Source organism: Zootoca vivipara, chromosome 7 (genome assembly GCF_963506605.1).
Source record: "Zootoca vivipara chromosome 7, rZooViv1.1, whole genome shotgun sequence".
In the NCBI taxonomy this organism is placed as follows: Eukaryota; Metazoa; Chordata; class Lepidosauria; order Squamata; family Lacertidae; genus Zootoca; species Zootoca vivipara.
This window is the reverse complement of record NC_083282.1, coordinates 15,658,081-15,678,214: the sequence shown is the minus strand read 5'-3', so window position 1 is coordinate 15,678,214 and position 20,134 is coordinate 15,658,081. Positions and strand designations below refer to the sequence as shown.

Below are 20,134 nucleotides of genomic sequence, written 5' to 3'. Positions count from 1 at the left end.
AAGCGTAGACTGGCCTTTGATTAGAATTGAGCTTGGATAGAATAAAGTTCCAGTGAAAATAATTCCACCTCTGCTGCACCTGAACCTATAATGTCTGCGGCTAGCTTTCTTTCGACTCTTTTCCTCAACCCTTCCACTTTCTGATACCTGGCAAGGAACCAGGCAAACAGGGTAAGATGATTCGGCAGACTGCCAACCCATCCATCCACCCTGTCACTATCTTCTACACACATTAACAAGCACCAGGTTTTGTAGAAGCGAAGTCACATAACTTCATCTCCTTTCCACTATCAACTATGAAGGGAGCTAATGAGAGCAAGATGAGATATTGCACAGATGGAGGGAAAACCAAAGTGTGAACTGCAGCTTGTTCATCAGTTTTGACTGCTCCAGTAGCATTTAAAGGAAGACATGCTTCTGCTTGCGGCTGGCGATACCAACATGGGAAGTTTCCACCTTGCCAACCTGAAATATATAATGTCATCCTTCCAGTTTTACCAGAACAGTGCAAGAGAAGGCATGCCACTTCTAGGGAGTTATGAACAGGTCTTTTTCTTCCCTAGCTTTTACTGCAACTTGTTAAGTGGGATTCTCATATTACCCTTTTGTTGCTTCCAAGTCCTAGAAGCCCTGGCAAGCAGAAGAGATTATGAACAGGATGCTCAAGTGATCCACTGGCAGAGCTATCTTCATTACAATGAATTTGTGTGGCGTAGCAAATCGTTTTACCATTGTAGAGTGCCTGAATGGCGTCGGTGCCCAGCCTGACCTTCTTAATATGACGTAATGTAAGCTTACCAAGCATCTAATCAGAAACTTTCTTTTTGCTGGCTTCTGAAATCAACTTAATTGGTCCTTCAACAGAATGCAGCTTACATTATCAACACTGGAAGTATTTCTTTTATTGTTTTTATTTTAAAACACCTTTATTCTGTAGGCATATTAGCTTAGCAAGCTTCATAATTATTGCCAACACTATTTTCTTCTAGAAGCAGGTTTGGGCTTCCCAAAAGCATGCATTTTGTAATAAAGGTACAGATGTGAAATTTACAAAGCTGCAATTTGTGCAACTTACTTAGGAGTGAGACCTACAGAATTCAGCGCGACATCCAACTAAACATGCAGAAAGTGAAGCCTTGGAACACCTGATGAAAATCACTTTACTATGTTAAACGCAGCAGTCTTTCTCCCTCGGACCTGTAAAATGACCTAAAAGTGGGTGGAGGGAGATGGGGTGAAACAGACTTAATGAAAGGCTGGAATACTTTTGCTTAGTAGCACTTGGCAACGAGGATCGAGCAATTACTATCTTGTTCTATGCTCTTTTTAGCAAACCTATTTTTAGCCTCATTCAGGGTGAAAAAAGAAAAGTATTACGGATCATCCTAACGGAAGAATTCATATTGCATTCACCTTCTGAATTTTGTAGGTTAAGGCAGGAGGACATCATTTCAACTAGCTCAATCATGGCTCCATTCAAACCCATGTTGTGCTAGGACCCCGATCTAGGAGACTGGGTGCACAGTGGATCCCACTATTGCCGTGGACATTCAAGTGGCATGAACACAAACAATTAAAAAAGCTCTGGATTAGACCTGCCTAAATGGTGTTCACCAAGCTAAACACACCCAACCAGCTGTGCACAGCAACCCATGAAGGGACTTTGTAAACCTTTCCGTTTTGCTTTGTGGTCAGGAGTAGGGAGATCTGGCCATGCCGTGGCGTGGCTGCTTGCTACTGTTTCCACTTACTCACTATACCCACTTCTCCCCACAGATGCATCTTACCCAGTGGTGGAAGGCAGCAGCTTTGATTGCAGGAGCCAAACCTGCATTTGGCTTTGCTCCGTGTCAGGCAACTGCTACGTATCAGATTCACCAAGATGCCATGTCTGGCTTCACTGTCAGGCATTGCTTCCTGAGGAGTGCAGGTAGTTTTCTGCTGATGAGCCTAACTGCATCATGGCTGCATCATGAATTAGTAAAATCTCTTGGTTTAATGTGCACAAAAAATACTGTATGGCTTCTTGTTTGTTCTCAGAGATAAATGTGTCACAGTGGGATTAAAATTCTACCTGTCAACCGCTGTAACTGTTAACCAACCCACTATGACACTTCATAGATTTGCAAGTTGTCCGGTCAGGACTTTAAAAGACTATGTAAAACAACACTTGCAGCTACAACATAATACTTCCACTCTCCACAACAAATACCCTGTTCAGGGCCATGAATGTTTATTCAATTAATTACGAATTTTGCTTTGGAATATAAGCCAATGCAAAAAAGAAAGAAAAGAAAAGAAGAAACTCTCTTTTTAAAATCTCAAGTGAACGTTTTCGGGAAACAAAACACCCTTCTAAGACACATAAATTATTTAGGAAGCAGATGTCTGCATTGTAACGGACAATTCATATCAATGACTGGCTGCCACATAGATTGCCTATTCCTTTGAAGCTTTGACTCTAGGCAGCCCAAACCCATTCCTGTTGCTGGTTTGCAGTGGTGTAAAAAGGAAAAGAAAAGAGTCCTCTGATTCACCCAGGGAGCATCAGCACAAGGAGAAGATGCCATACCTAGGACATTTCAAGCACTTTCTGTGCGATGGCCATTTTATATAATGTATACCTTATACTGAATGTTGCTGGGTGTAAACTAGCCCAGCCCTCCCCAGTCTGGTAATATCTGCATATTTTGGACTACACCTTTCATCTGTCTCAGCCTGGATTACCTTGTTGGCTGATGGGACTTGGCTGGGGAAGGCTGAACTAGCCTTTAAAACTAAGTCAATGTATAACATGAAAGATTATCTGAATAAATTCAGCCCAGATTAGGCACTTTGTCATTGATATGACGTGTTTAGCAATCCACCACTGAATGAAAAGGGATTTGAAAATGCTTAACTTTGTGGAGCGCCATCTTGAGACCTACAGATTGTGGCAGTGATACAACCAGAATCCTAGGCCCTGTACAAACACACCACTCTTTTCTGTTCGCCCAGAGGCTTGGAGCAGCAAGGCACAGCATAATACAAATACATGATATCAAGTTTTAGGAGCTGGGGTTAAGGTACTGTACAAGGATTTTAAAAACAACAACAGCTGACCAGATTTATTCTTTTTTCAGTGTTGGACAATTTCTCAGAAAAAAAATAAAATAAAACGAATTCTTTTTCACATTCAGCAGCTGCATCAAAGCTCAACAGCAAACAAAATGGTTTCTATCTACATTTATCTTGATGAGGAAAACCGTAAACTGCAAAATTCCTTTTTAAAAATTAAAATCCTATTAGTTAATTATTTGCTTCTAGGGAAATGGAACAATATATTCACTAATGAACAATAAATTCACCAATTTGTGCTGATTCATCACTTCCACACATTATTGAAAACAACTGAGGAGCAGTTTCAACAGTATCCCTTTAAGGAGTCCACTGTTGTGCTCACATGCAAAACCGCAACTCTGATATGTAGAACCAAATATTATTCCCACGTAAAACCATTGCTCTTTATGTAGAAATATGTGTGAAACTGCAGTTTCAGAAGTCAGAAAGGATTGCCGATTTTCTTATTTTGTCATGTTTAGAACTGTTCCATGTTTTCCATTAAAACTTTTTTTTAAAAAAAAAATACTTCATTTTAGGTTATTAATTCTGTGACAAAATTGCTAAACATGCTCATTGCATGTAACTAAACTTTAGGTGATGCAGACAAAATGGGAGAAAAGGTGGAAGAGGTTTTGCACAACAATACTTGAATGATTCCGGTGGGTTTGTTTGTTTTTTCCGTTCTCTTCATAAGCTGCCAAGTCTCTTAGCTGGTGGCGGTATGTGCATGCATACGTTTTGCTACATCATAAACATAGGTGATGTCCGGTCGCTTCTCTGGATCTGGGTTGATGCACATATTAACTAATTGTCGCAGCTAGGGGAAAAAAAAGAATATTATGGACACGAGGAACAAAAAGAAAAAGAAAAAAGCACTGTGTGACAAAGTTATTAGGGCTGTCCTTCTCTCCCTCCTCCAAACTTCAATTAGGAGTGCTGGAAAACTACAATAGTGTGGCAGTAATGCATACACAGGAGTGTAGGGGAGGGTTAGGGGAAGGGTAGTTCCGCTGGTCATGCTCCTTTGTCCACCTTTGGTCCCTTCCCTGCACTCAGTTTTAACATGTGGCTCCTATAAGCTGTCAGCATGTGACAAGTAGCCACACCCTGGGAAACAGCTTTGATTGGCCAGATAACCCAAGTGAGGGTAGCTGTTGCGTCTGAAACCCTCAGAGTTTGGGACTTTCCCCTACATGTGAAGACAAGCTCTGGTGAATTGAGAGGATGAGACCAATAGTGAGTCCAATGGTCAAGGCAGCAGTTTCTACATGTGCTGCAGAGGGAAGTGAGAGGTAGAGGTCACAGCCCACATGGCCAATGACTAGAAACCATGGAAGCTGTAGTCTAATTACACTGAAGGGCCACAAGGTAGCCTCCCTGGCAAACCAGTTTAAAGTAGGTATTACTATAATCATTGGTATTCATTGAGTCATAGGTGTTAGAGCCACTTATTTACTCTAACTTGTTGCCTTAGAAGAAACAAGTTGGAAGAGACCCTTCAAAGGCCATGAAGCCTTGTGGCCCAAAATGTTATGAGCTGAATTTTCCCTTCAGTTTCTCTGGCAAGATTCATATGAAACCTGGTCATGTCATGTGAAGGACTCAGCGAGGGATTCATTTATGAGCAACATATACTGAACAACCAATACTGTCCCACACAGATAAATGTGGTTCCACTACTTCATGGGGATGAACTGTGCCCGTGGTTTTTAATATACTATGCAAGGTTACTGGCATACTCCCAGGTAAGTTGGTACAGGGTTGCCGACTAAGACGTTCTAAACACAAAGTACTTGTGAGGGACAGGGGATATCGGGAGGTCCCTCCCATCTTGAGCTCCAGCCCATCTCCGAGCGCTGGGGAAAGCAGGGAGAGTTCCGACTCAAGTGGAGAAACAGGAAGTGGTGTCCGAGGCTCAGGCAAGGTAGCAGAGCCACTGCCCAAGGAGGGACAAGAAGGGGGGAGCAAGGGGGGAAGGCCAATCCCACCTACTCCGGAATTGCGCAAGAAACGTCGGGGGAAGAGGCTGGGTCTCCCCAAGCTTTTATGCTGGAGAAAAACGCGCCAACCTCCATTCGGAGGTTCTGAAGAAGACCGATAAGATGTGTTAATCTCTGTAAATAGCACTGCTTTTAGCACTGTAAATACACAGCACCAATAAAACAATAAAATGCGGAGCTGTGTGGAGTCGTTTCTCTGAAGTAGCCCACCCAGGCCACTGTGACAGTACTGCTGCAAGGTCAATGTGTGTGGGATGCTTCAAATTCACTTCTACATTAATCTCACCATGGAAGTCACTGAAAAGGAAGCTGCAATCCTATGCACACTTACCTTCAAGTAAATCTCACTGAGCTCAATGCAAGAATAGGATTGCATTCTTAGACTCCAGAGTTATATGAAATCAACCCCCCCCCACTGCCCCACTTTCCCTTTTCAATGTAGAGTTGCAAAATAAAGGAATAGTCCTATGGGGATGCATGTTCTTTGTTATTAAATCCAGAAGGAGATGACCCAAGATGCAATAGGAAAGCTACATGATCTGCCACAGGAAGATGCAAGGGGTTGATGATATATTGCAGCCGACAAGAGCAGTGTATTAGTAAGCTTAGCCAAGAGGCAGTCAATGGCTGAACACTTTGCAGACTGCTTACATGGCAGGCAGGCAAGATATCTCTGAGAAACGAAGGTTCCAGCTCCACAAAGAGAACCCTGAAGTTTAGCCCAGGGAACTTTGTAGTAGTATTTCATGCATGCCACAGGTATTTTATCTACTGATGGGCTGCTGCTTGTAGGCTGCTATGCGGAAGAGGAAATATGTGTAAAATTAATGTTGTAGGACAAACTGAAAAGTGTAAGGAGTTCCTTTTTTTAACAAAAAGGTAAAGTGTAAAATTATTTATTCATAGTTATTAATTATTAATGCATATCAGAAATGTTTCCTATAATCAAGATATTGTAAGTCTGCAAGGGGAAGCTGTATGCGTGTGTGTGTGTGTGTGTGTGTGTGAATATATTTATTTCCTGCTGATCAAGATGGCTGGTTTATGCTAAAGCAGCAGCATGGAAATGGAAAAAAAGTCACTGCTTACTCCTATTTTGAATATCTTAAACACAGTCTTGGGCTGGGGATGAAGCTCCAAACCTGGCATCTAAACAGCAGAAGAAACAGAGACTTTGGGTAGATGCCATGAACTCTACAGGAGAGAAAGTGATTGAGGCAGACTCCCCTTAAATCTTTCTAAGTATGAACTCTGAAGTATTTGTCAAAGCTGAAAAAATTACTCCCATCCCATTCCCTGAATGCCTGTGACTTCCATGAACCATCTTCCCTAAAAGCACAAAACACAGAATGGCAGAACGTTCTTTTCTGAGGTGTGTGGAAAGACAATGACTTCTTGCTGAATACAGGATCGCAATGCCTTTGCCTATTGTCACGAATATCCATTTCCATAAAGTCGGGAAGGTTCTCTATTTAATATGGAGCTAGTAGCATCAATTGTGTTCAGCTGACCTGGGGAATCTAATGTGAATTAGGCTGAGCCAAGATGTCAGGATAGCAATATATTCTAGTCTGGTATGGGATGACCAGCATGCTCTACGAAAGGCAGACTGGGACAGTACCTAAGACTGGGAGGGCTCCTGTTGCATCTCTGAGCAGCAGTCTCCTTCAGCTCGGCTTATTCTTCTTAACCTCCTCTGTGAACTTAGCACAATGACAGTATTTTGCCTGGAGCTTAGCCTGGTAGTGGGGAGCAGCGGGACACATTTCTTTTTTACTTTAACAGGTTTGTCAGACTCCAAGGGTGGGGGGGACTCAATGTCCCTCAACTAATAAAAAGGGACCAAAAAAAAAGGCTGACACAGGCAAGCCAGTGTTCGGAAACTCCTGCGATGGAGAAGAACTTGGATTTAAAGCAGAAACAAACACTGCTTATTCCTAATCAGAAGGTATTCACTTCACCTAACGTATTACTCCTTAAAAAGATGCTACTAAGGGTCTGGTTTCACCCTCCCCATCAGGCAGCAGAGGAACCAACCCCCACGGCAGGTTGCCAGAAACGGATAAGACAAGTAAAAATCCTTGCCATCTGCTCTGTATTCAATATTTACAGAGAGAGGATTGGGAATGTAGCCTTTTGGAATAATGGTAAATCTCCATGGCCCTTTTCTCTCACTTCCTTTTTCGTCAACAGCACCACCCCCTTGACGGTTGCCGCTTAGGGCCATCTGTCTTCGAGCTCTTTGCTCTCCTACTTTTAAGGCTCGCCAGTTTCTGGGAGATGGTGGGTCTGGAATGCTTTCTAGTGGTAACATGTCAGCCAGGTGCTCCGGCTCTGCCTCCTCCTCCTTTCCCATTATTTCCCAACATTTCCCCTCATCTTCCTCTGAGCTGTGACCTCCCTCAAACCCGTTGTGATGTCTTCTTCTCTGGAAGAGTCAAGCTGGGGAGGCGGTCTCCACCATTCCTCCTCTGCCCAGTCCCTAACACCCCCACACACAACTTTTAAGCATTCTAATATATGAAGCTGCCTCATGTTAGGTTAGACCAGGCACCCCCAAACTGCGGCCCTCCATGATCCCTAGCTAACAGGACCAGTGGTCAGGGATGATGGGAATTGTAGTCCAAAACATCTGGGGGGCCGAAGTTTGGGGATGCATGGGTTAGACTATTGGCCATCCAGCCCCAAACTTTCTATTCCATGTGACAGTGGCCCTCTAAGGTCTAAGACTGAAGACATTGCCATTCATGACAGAATGGAACCCACAGGGCATTCTGCATGCAACATATGTGTTTTATCACTAAGATGTGCCACACACACACACACACACACACACACAGAGAGAGAGACAGACAGACAGACAGACAGACAGACAGACAGACAGACAGACAGACAGACAGACACTATTATGTCCACCCAGGATGGGGAGAGGAACAACTTCTGTAGGGATTTGTGAGTTATGATATTGTGATTCCTCTGACAGTAAGATATTGTAATACAGTAATATATGACAGTAATATATGATTACTGTATAATACTATATTACTATACTATAGTACTATAGTACTATATTACTATATTACTATATAGTACTATAGTACTATAGTACTATATTACTATATTACTATAGTACTATATTACTATAATATATGACAGTAATATATGATATTGTGATTCCTCTGACAGAACTTCCTGACAGTAAGAGCTGTTCGGCAGTGGAATTTGCTGCCAAGGAGTGTGGTGGAGTCTCCTTCTTTGGAGGTCTTTAAGCAGAAGCTTGACAGCCATCTGTCAGGAATGCTTTGATGGTGTTTCCTGCTTGGCAGGGGGTTGGACTGGATGGCCCTTGTGGTCTCTTCCAACTCTATGATTCTATGATTCTATGATTCTGAATAAAATTAGAGACTTTGCCTGGAAAAGAACCAACCTGACATTCAGAATAGTAATTCAAAAGTTCTTAAGAAAACCATGTCCATCCAGTTGTTGTTGTTGTTTTTTGGGAGGGGGGGCATCATGTATCTTCATTAGAAGCCTACTGAACTTTGAACCAATACAAAAACAGAATATTGCTGGGCATAAGAAGTTTGTCTACTTATATTCTCACCAGTACAAGCGTAAGATCGGCAGCTAATGTTACAAGGCTCTGATCATCTGGTTTTTGATAGGATAAATGTCTTGATCTGAAGTTAACAGGTGTTTGGCTACATACTTCATAAGGGAAAAAATGTTTTGCATTGAAGACTGAGCCAATAGTCACATACTCATAAGGGCCAATGGCAAAAAAGCAAATTCAATGCCAGAAGTAATTGAGAAAGCAACTGGGAAAACTACCAGTAGTGCAATAGCCCAATGCAAATCTGTGGAACGGCCGTACTTCTGCTGCACAGTAGTGTGCACAGTTCTGGTTGCCCCATCTCTAAAAGTGACACTGTAGAGCTGGAAAAGGTCCAAAAATGCTTAACCAATATCATCAGTGGGCTGAAGCATCTTCCCTTCAAGGAAATGGTACAATGTCTGGGCCTTTTTAAGTTAGGGGGGAAAGGAAAGTAATGGGGAAAGCATGACAGAAGTATCTAAAAATTATGCATGGTTTACGAAACATACATAGAGAAAAAAGTTCTCTCTCTCTTTCTCTTATAATATTAAAACTCTGCACCATCTAATGAAATCAAATAGCAGCAAGTTCAGAAGGGATGAAAGGAAGTGCTTCCTTAAAGAGCAAATGATTTATGGAACGCATTACCACAAAATGTGCTGATAGCCAGAATGGTACCAGTTCTTGGTCTGCAATATCTGGAAAGGGATGTTGCTTGTGGACTTCCATCTTAATGTTGCTTCGATCTTAATGTTGTTATTTGGTTGGCGGGGAGAGATGTTGGGGATATCTCTCTCTCTTGGGAGCTCCATTATGCCCCCAAGACCTTTTATGGATGATTTCTGCTGGTTTTATCCTGGTGTGTTTTATAGTGTTTGAGGAGCTGATGTATTACATTAACTGTATTTATTGTAGCTTTAAAGGTTTTCTGCAGGTCTCTCCTTGAAAGGAATTGTATCCACCATAAATAAGCTGGTTGGCCACTATGGAAAACAGGAATCTGGACAAGATAAACCTTTAGTCTGATTTAACAGGGTTTTGTGTGCTCAAGCAAGATCACCTCCCGCCCCCTGCAGTTTCTCCAATATGCAGCTAAATCTCACCTGAGCAGAGTCGATGCCTAATCACACAAATGCCTGCTTTGCATGTCCCTTCTCCATTATGGAAGGGGCGGGGGAGGCTGAACATACTGAGTACTTTTGTTAAGCACACAGGTGACTCTTAGCTTTTGATAACTAGCAATGCTTGTTCCAAACAGTGGTGAGGGAAAATGTAGGTCAGTTTCATTTTGGGACCCCGCTCTAGGGACACACATGTATAATGTTTTCCATCTCCTAAAGAGCATCATTAGCAATTGATTGGTTGGCAGGTACATTACTAGATTTGCCATCTGTCATTTGATTGTGCAAAACTTAGCTGAACATGTGAAGGTCTCCAATGAAATGTATAAACGAATGAAACAAAAAGACCACTGTGAGGCAGTTAATCTGCGATTGCTCATTCACACGTGCAGGTCATCGCTTATCATCAATGCATGTATGAGAGAACCAGCTTTTATCTTCTGTGCATTAACAACCAAGTGTTCTGTTTTGCAGAACTCCAACAATGTCCTAAGGCAATGCTTCCCAATTAGGGGTCAGGCGACCCCTGGGCATCCGCGGAACGCACTCAGGGGGTCCGCAGCCTCATCCTTTCCCTCCCTCCAAGCTAATTTTTGTCATTTTTGCATGGTAATATCAAAGGTTTTATGGTCTGTTTTAGCACTGTGTGGTTTTTTTTAATATATTGGGCCAAAATTGGTTTTGAAATCACACCATGATAACAATTTTGACAATATGCAGCAATCAATATATTGCTCCTCACGTGAAGGAGAGCAATTTCAAGGCACCGCCGATATCGCATGATGATCTAAGCTGCCTTCCCTCATGCTGAGGGAAAACAGGACAGCTGATCGCCCTCACTTCAAGACACCGGGCACTACCTTCCCCTGGCACTGAGGCGGAGCAGATTTTCTCAGTCAGCGGGAAAGTAGCAGGAGCATCTTCACTGGCTGCCCTGCTGACAGCGGCTTGATGCACCCCTCTCACTCAAACCCACCCACCTGATCTCCGTGACTGCTCCTTCCCTCATCCCCAATCTCCAATTTCAGACATTGTGATATACCAGAATATCATGATGTTCAGCTGCCGATATATCACAATGTTGAAAACCAGATATCGCTCAACCCAAGTCTGTTTTTTTAGTATACCTAAAATCCTTTGCTTACTAGGGGCTACCCCATATTTTGTTCCAAAAATTGCTTTGCAGATGTATTATTAATTAATTAAATTTATATGCCGCCCTATACCCAGGAATCTCAGGGCGGTTCACAGAATAAACTACTGTAACTACCATAGTTATCAATTGTTTCAAAAGTAGGGGGTTCATGGCTTGACTTTTAAAAAATTGGGGTTCTCAGTAATTAGCTAATTGGGAACCACTGTCCAAAGGAACTTAAATGCACCTGCCAAGGTCCACACTGCAAAAGCCACGTGGTCAATGTAAAGGATAAAATAAGAACAGCACAACATAAAAGAGAACTGTAAACTTTGGGTAAAACTATCCCACTGCCATCAAATTCTTCCACATCATTGATAGAGAAAATAAAAAGGAAAGGGTCCCAAAGGCAACCCTGGCAGAGTCTTCTGTGAGTGGAATTCTCATTAGTATCTAGGGTTGGGTTTTTTCATTGTATCTATATATTTATTTGTTGCAGTCAAAGCTAGCTTTGGAATATGCCTTACTAGAATTGTAGAAAAGGGATGTTTCAAATTAGTGCTCAAAACACATTGATTTGTAAGAAAATACTGGGTTTCCCCCCCAATATGTCCCCCCCCCAAATAAATTCAATGAAAGCAATGAACGAACACAATCAAAAATCAATTTGCAGATTTTGAAACCTTTGTGGCAATTAGATAAGCTTCAGTATACTGAAATGAGACCTCTCCATCCTTTTGATTCAGCAGCTGTGGTGTTATGGAAGGCCTAGGAACATTCCAACCACTCAAAAATAAAATAAAAAGTAGTTGTTAGCATGATGGGTTTACGGAACCAGCAGAACTTTTGGTAGGAAGGAGTTCAGAGAAGGAAGGAGGTAGCATTGCCACAACTGAGTATGCAAACAGTGTGCACTGTCATGGCATGTGAAGGAGGGTGCTAGTATACCAAAAGGGTTTGTATTAATCACAAGCACACACATCAGATCCAGATGCCCAGGAAAAACAAAAGCAATTGATGATTTCACTGCCAAAAAGAAAGAAAGAAAGTATATATGTTTTAGAAACTGATCATAAGAGTACTATTTTGTGGTTAAGGGGTTTATTTCTTTTTTAAATGTTCTTCCGTGAAAGCAGACAGAAGCTGATGCAAAGTAATTTTATTCCTTCATAAAATTTATTCACATAAAAAATTCAAGCGGATTTCGTTGTTCAGTGATCCCTGAACTCAGCAGCTCAGCCAAGTGCACTTTTCAACCTGGATAACGGGTTTGAAGTCTAAATTTTCGAGAAGTCTTTAGGATGCTGCTGCAGTCTGACAGACACACTTTAGCCTATTTCCTTCTCTGCAGTTTTAAGTTCTATACAAGACTTTCACAATTAAAACTATAGTATTAGAGGCAGAGAGAAAAATCTTAAAAGATATGTCATAAAAAAAATTTATACCACATATGATTTTTAAGGGACAGTTGGTTCAAAGCAACACCTTCTGCTCTGAAGGCCACTTCTTTTCTTAAGAAATTATTTAACAGATTTATCTGTTTATCGGATGGATAAATGATTTTTTAAAAAGGGTGTTAATGTAAATCTCCGTTTGTTCATGGGGAAAATATACGTTTGTTTGTGTGTGTGTGTGTGCGTGTGATTCCACCCACCCCTTCCTAACCTAGAACTATGCAAACTAAGTTAATAATAATAAAAAGGTGGAATCTCATTTCTCTTTCACAGTACCAAGACCTTCTATCAGAGCCGGACTTTGATATTTGCCCCTTGGCTGAGAATCCATATATCCAACTTCACACTTAGCTGCAGTGAAGTAGCCCTCCAGGCAGGCCGACTTCAACGAACCACTAGTGGCATCATCATTAAAATCCTGCTGAAGGTCACCATGGCAACCGCCTGCTGAGGCTTCACTGCTGCACTCGGCATCTCCTAATCAGCTACCATGTGAAATGCAAATTCAGACAGTCTGAAAATTAGTCAAGAAGAATAGAGGATGAGGATGCAGATACGTGAAATATTCATGCGCTTCGTGGAAAAAGGAAGACAGCATGAATGACACAACAAAGAACGGCCCCTGACATTCTTGCTATCATTTTGCATTATTGTTCACACCCTACTGTATTTCTAGGCCTCCGGTTCTGAAGTTGCCTATATGAAGTGCCATATTTATATTCCACAAAAACGTAATAATTAAAAATGGCCACTGGAAAAAAGAGCTAATTGGGAAGACTACATTAAGGAAAGGTTTCACAAATTAATGGGTGGTAAATCTCCACCTCAAAAAGTAATTCTAATCATCTTTCTAAAAACACAACAAAAAAACCGCTCTGTGTTCCAATTGTCACTATAATAAAAATACAAATTGTCACACTATATATGACAAAGAATGTTTAAAAGACCAAAATTCCTGGACTGCAATCTTTTATTAATAATCAAAATCTTGAAAGCAAGAGGATTCAAGGTTTGGAATTACAAGTTACTCCCCATTCTGTAAGCAGCGCAAAGCTTTAATACTTACAAAACATATTTCAGAGAGGACATTTATGTGCATTTCAACATAATCTTTAATTCATGTACACTGAACTAGAATAAGTTATTGTAGCCTCTTTGTTGGCTTGCAGCTGCTATTATCTTACCTATTTCAAACTTTGAGAATATTTCACTACAAGATAAAAGAATTACACACACACAATCATACACACACTTTTTCATATACTGAAGAAACCTATGTTCTTCATGTGTCTTCTTGCACTAGTTAGCAAGAAAGCTTTACATATGCTTTTGCTGCTAATCAGTATTTTGCAATCCTCACCATCTAAATCAAAATGAATTATCAGTAGCACAAGTTCACCACTGTGGGAACAGCAATATGGCCTTAATCCTTGACTCTCAGTTCATGGTCCTCTCCTGCAATGGCATAGATTGAAGATGCAGAGAAGCCTCTATACCACACACTGGAACCCTGTTTTCTACAGGTATACAAAGATGTGTACACATTCTGCCACAGAGAATGGAAGGGATATACAGGGTTCCCATTCCATGCCCAGTACCTTCTCTTGGTAAAGGGACCTGAGCTCCGAGCTTAAGCTCCTTGACTTTCCTTGACAGGAAAGTTTTGGTCAGGAATGAGAAACTCACATTGTGCCCTAAATCTATATCGCTTTAGGGTAATCCATGCATGGGGACTAAACCTATGCAGGTATTATTCCTACAATAATGAATACATGCATCCTTTATGTGGTTCAGGGGAAACATGCATATGACATGAGAATGCCTAATTAACTTTGGACCATATATTGGCAGGTGAACTGGTGGGGAGCCTTATTCCTCCATGAAGTTATCAGAAGGGTGATTAGTTCTCATGAGAACACCAAAAGAAGATTAATTCAGAAGGCTCTTGCTAGCACAAGATAATACCAATGCTCCCATACAGGTGAATAAAAGAAAACCCTGCTGTTCATTTGTAGCCAACCTAAACAGATGGGATTAAGGGTTTGGGTTTTCTGCATCCACTGTGAGTAGTTTCTCCTACACAGCATCATTCAAATTTTAATCTCTTGTATTAGCAGAAGGAGACAGGACCACTCTAAAGTATTATGTATTGCCTTACAGCCATCTCCTTCGACTCTTCTGCATGTGAAAATTTCAGCTTCAAACCTGCCACAATGTTGAAAGCACACCATTCTCTTGAGGAAGCATATTCAGGGATCAAGGAAAAAAACTGGCACACTGTTGAGCCCACAATACAAACAAGGTCATGAAGACATTCTCATGCAAAAGCTATGCTCGTGCAAGAACATACCCAGATCCCAGTATAAGATGGAAACTTGTGGGGTTTTTTTAAAGGCACTATTCAATATTCATCAAGTACTCATACCTCTAGGGACCCAGGTGGCGCTGTGGGTTAAACCACAGAGTCTAGGGCTTGCTGATCAGAAGGTCGGCGGTTCGAATCCCTGCAATGGGGTGAGCTCCCATTGCTTGGTCCCAGCTCCTGCCCACCTAGCTGTTCGAAAGCACATCAAAGGGCAAGTAGATAAATAGGGACCGCTCCGGCGGGAAGGTAAATGGCGTTTCCGTGCACTGCTCTGGTTCACCAGAAGCAGCTTTGTCATGCTGGCCACATGACCCAGAAGCTGTCTGCGGACAAACGCCGGCTCCCTTGGCCTATAGAGCGAGATGAGCGCCGCAACCTCTGAGTTGGACACGACTGGACCTGGTGGTCAGGAGCACCTTTACCTTTACCTTTACTCATACCTCTACTTTCAAATATACCACAGAGAATGGTGCTACTTACTTCTTCTGAGTAGTGATCTGATGGAAGAGGTGGATAGTCACATTGTTCAATCTTTTTACATAAGGAATACAGGTTCATTTTGTCACCATAGAATGGACTCTGCAGTGCAGCCATCTGTATGGAATTAAAACAAAATAAAATGTATCTTGAATTTTTTTGGGCAATTTTTAATTTTAATTTTTTGTGTGCGATTAAGAGGAATATTATTTCACATAAGTATATTTTCAAGGAACTACTTTTTGTTTCGAAAGGTCCAGGTTAATTTTTAAATGGAAAACATGTTACGTCAACTTCTTGTGAATTCTTCACTGCCCTTAATTTCATGATATTTGTTTTTCATTTGTTTTTTGAAGGGTATGTGCCTAATGCAAGTGAAGCAAGTTTCTGTAATGTTACAGTCTGTTTATATATTTAACTGACATACCTTTCTGAAACCAGATTATTATTCACCAATGCTGACTTTGTAGGACTCCCCATACAAATAAAGATCTAATTTTAAACAACTATAAATGAGAATTCTGTTCAGAATCTAAAAGAACTGTGCAACAAGTTCTGCCCTAGGCTTGCGTTTCTCAAATAGCACATTGCCCTCCCCATCCACCCACCACTGCCACCACGGGAAAAGAAAAACTAATTCTGAAACAGATAGGGTTTTCAAAACCAATTTCTGATATGGCATGATGGCTGAAAAATGTTCAAAATCCCACTGGGGGATCCCACTGTAACCCCCATGAGTGCAGCTAAATTGTTCTTCAGATCCTAACCATATTCCTCCTAAATGATCATCTATGCTTTAAAGAATGAAATATTGCTGCATGGTCTACAAAGCCATAAAGTACTTTTGTAAACTATTTATTTCCATTTGGAGCCCACCTTCTGTTTGGGCACTTTGTGCAAGTTCCAGTTCACAGAGGACACCACCATGGGTGAGTAAGACCACACTGAAATAAGCTGAGTCATCCATGTTTTGCTTGAACTCCCAATTGCTTTTGTAGATCCTGGACAACTCATCAATCTGGAAAGGAAGCTGCCTTATACTACATCAGGCTGCTGGTCCATCTAACTGAATGTTGTCTACACTGACAGGTAGCAGCCCTTCAGAATTTCAGACAATAGACTTTCCCGTCCATACCTGGTTATGCTAAGGGCTTAATCTGAGACCATTTGCATGCAAAGTAGATGCCTTACTAGCTGTGGCCATTACCCAAAGGATACAGTCCCTGGTGATTGTGAGGATAATGCTAAAATCTATCCTGAGTCTAATCTTTTGGCTGGTTTCAGAAACTTTAACCCTTTTGCTTTTTATGCATATACTACTCTCTTTGCTACCATTTGGCTTTTTTAAATTTGCCATTTTACTATCTGCTTAGTTCTTTAAAATGTAATTTCTAAATTTAAGGTAAGTAAGCAATTGTCTATTTAAAACTGGTTCCAGCAGGATGCAGTTTGGTGCAGAACTGAAGCATCTGTACAAACCCAAAACACATATGCTGGAAGCACAAATGCAAGTTGATACATGCATCAACACTTGATTTAATATGAATACTAATCCTCACAAGCATGCTATGTTGCAGGCATAATTGTGGTTTCATGTACATTAAGAAATTTAACATTATCTTTTGGCAAGGAACCTTTAAATTAAGAACTTTAAAATATCATTAGTGCACCTAATGTTTATTTGAAGATAGCCCGACTTTACAAAGGCAAATAAATACTGTGGTGGGATTACTAACTTTACAGGGATTTTTTTTTATTTAAAAAAAATATTCGTACTGCCTTCCAAACGCTTTAAATCTCTGAACCGCAGCAGTGTGAGCACTGCTTGGAGTGCGATGCTGCCCCAAAGTCAGTCACCCTTTTCTACATGTGCTAATAAGTTTGATTTTGGAAGGACAATGTGTACATTCCCCAGACAGGCAGAGTGTGTGTGAAACACGCTAGTCCATGCTGTGCTACTCAGTGAGCTTCAGCAGGGACAGGACAAGCTGAAAATGGCTCTCATCTGTCTTGTGGTCTTCCAGATAGAACATTTAACTCCTTCGCAACCAAAAGAAAGCTACAAAATTTTAGCTGCGGTATTATTGATAAAGGAGACTTTGGGAAGGAATCTTCCAAAATGGACATGAATGCAACGATTTTACAGCAAGGATCTCAAAATCCATCACAGCTGTGTGTGCACTAATTGGATACCATAAATATTGTATTCTCTTTTTAAAACCCCTAAGAGCAAAGGGATTAAGGCTTTCAAGAAAAGCGGTTTGCAAACCGTACCAGCCCCATAATATTAAATCTTGAAACAAGGTAATTTGTGCAGCGTTTTTTGCCCCCTTTATGCGCAAAAAAAAAGCCAGGAATTCCAACAACAGAACCTGCATGAAATGCAGAAAATTCAAAATAAATGCAGAGATCCTGTGTGTTGGTACGCTAGGAGTTCATTAAAAAGTACTCTTGTTTGAATGCTGCAGTGTTAAAAAAAAAGGGGGGGGAGAAAGAAAGAAAAGCTGAATGTCCCCTAAGGAGTTAAAACAGGAATACTATATTTTCATGCATCTCCTGCTTTGACAGATGAAAAATGTCAACTGTCCTGTTTTTATTTTCAAGCTTTTGCACTATTCATCTGGTTCATTAGTGCATCTCGCTGCTGCCCCTGACAGCTGCTCGCCCTCTCCTCCCAGCAGCTGAATTTTTCAGGCTAATTTGATCCTCCACACTGAGACGATCGCTAGAATGATTGACTTGCTCCCTGACCTCCAGGGTCTGACTTTCCTGATTAGTATTCTGGGGGTGTCTGAGGGACGAAAGCCCACTGTCTGTCTTCAGGGCTGGTGGCAACGTGCGCTCTCTCTCTCTCTCCCACTCTTTTTTTTGGGGGGGGGGATCTGTAAGCCACCAACCTACGACCCTGTAAGGATGCAATTGCTGCACTGAACAATAAAGGAAATGTGTAAAACCTACTTTTCCATGTAAAGGTCCATGTAGCAAAAGCATGGCATCTTGATTTTAATTAGTAAAGTCTACTTTGTTGCATATCAATTAAAACCACAGTGATTAGTGTATGTTTTGGGGTGGTTATTTAATTATTATTTTTTTGATATCTCAGGCATATTTGAAAGTATAATTTTCCTATTGTAAAATGAACCTTGGAAGAAAAAAATCTTCATAATAAGGAAAGTCAATAATTGTTATTAAACTGTAAATGATCCACCATACAGCAGCCAGAAACAGAAAATAAACCAAACATTAGGTTTAGCTGGAAATCCAATCAAATGCCACAAATTAACTAATGAAACATAGTTACTTGGATCTTTATGGAGATTTCATGAACAGTTTCCCTATCTTTAATCTGAAGATAAACATGAACAAATGCACCAAACATGGAAGTAATTAAAGCATTTTAAAGGGCATTTTATGTTAGACAGGTAAAAAGAAATTCAATTTCAGAGAATTGTTGAACTGAAATATTCATACTTTATCAGCCCCATTGATGGTAATAGAAGTAAACTGGCTAAAATTAAACTGCTCTGGATTAACTGTTTTGTGGGTTAGCCATTCTTATTACAAATAATTATTACAAATAGCAACTATATTACAAATAATTGGAAGCACTGGATTATTCCATTCAACAAGATCAACAGCTGAATGAATTTCAAGTGAGAAAAATCTGTTGATAGCCAAATAAAATTGGACTGTGGATTGATTTTTAAGGGAAGAAAGAACAGATCTTATGATCATGGATCTTAACATTTGCACCTGTTTGTATACCAGCACAACATCTGTATTTATTCTCCTACGTAGCAAGGGACCCCCTTGATCCTCTTGCTAAATCAGCAAATTTGAGGAGTGATTTCACTAAAACCTGAAGCTTATTATCAACCTATTGCCATCCTTCATAACATGACCTCATTAATTATATCCTAACTATCTGCAGTAAAACAAAACAAAACAATAAACACTGCGATGATAAATGAAAAAAATGAATGTACTGACAAACTGCAGTTGTTAATTTCATTAAAGGTCATAATTTTATAACAGGAAGCATAAGAGAAAACAGGGGTTCACAAAATCCCTATCCTGATCAATATAAATTTCTAAAGGAATTCTTCCACGAGGCTTTTATTTTTTTAGATTACATTATTTTGATAAATATTTTAAAATCTACATTAAATTCCATTCTACCCAGCCAAAAAAAGACTTTTGAATTCTAAACCAAATCATACTGCTTTCCATTTCACAAATTGAGGCGCATTCTGGATCAGAAATTAAAATCAAAAATATCTGAGTCCACAATATATTCTCTTAACATTTTTTTCTACTAAAAGAATCACACCAGAGTAAGCTGGCAGTAAGTTGCACAGAGGATGCCATTTCTTTGAGCATCCACTAGGTTCTCTATGGGGGCTGCTGAATCAGTATTAAGTGGTTCCCCATGAAGAGCAGGGGCCTAATACTGTTTGTTTGTTTTTTAATGTGAAAACACCCAAGCCCCAGTATGAAAAATTCAAATCTCAAAAGGTACTTGAGGTACCCATTGTTTATATGGTTAGAAGGGGCACCGAGTTGGTTACAAAGAAAACCAAAATGTTTGCCATGGATATAAAGAGACAATTCACAAAATCCCAATTCTGCATTAGCAGGTGTTTATCCTGATGGATAGCTTTAGTGAGTTCTGCTGAATCATGGAGGCAGGTGGTTTGTTACTTCACCTGGATGCTTTTGAGATGGGAGGGCCTCTCCGGAGAGCATTTGGGTAGAAGTTGTAAAGCACAGTGGGAGAACCTTAGGAGCAGCTGTGCATGTCCTGAAGGATTTGGTTCAACTTGGTTATCTTGTTGATTCCTGTATAATTAGCATTAAGCCACAGGACAGGTTGGCACCGTAATTA

At 40.6% G+C, this 20,134-nt stretch overlaps 1 protein-coding gene across 5 annotated transcripts in view; it reads right to left on the bottom strand.

Annotated features, from left to right (window-relative positions):
- Positions 1–868: 868 nt before the first annotated feature.
- The window catches only part of NEK7 (NIMA related kinase 7), an 83,509-nt gene continuing 64,243 nt past the window's right edge, over positions 869–20,134 (bottom strand). For 4 of the 5 annotated variants that reach the window (XM_035121366.2, XM_035121369.2, XM_035121365.2 and 1 more), the window contains 2 exons: positions 15,253–15,366; positions 869–3,919 (listed from right to left, as the gene is read on the bottom strand). In XM_035121366.2, coding sequence (XP_034977257.1) covers positions 3,809–3,919; positions 15,253–15,366 — 225 coding nt within the window. In that variant the 3' untranslated portion in view covers positions 869–3,808. Of the gene's footprint in view, positions 3,920–8,480; positions 12,922–15,252; positions 15,367–20,134 lie in introns of those variants that run through there. The other variant, XM_035121370.2, reaches the window with a different exon arrangement.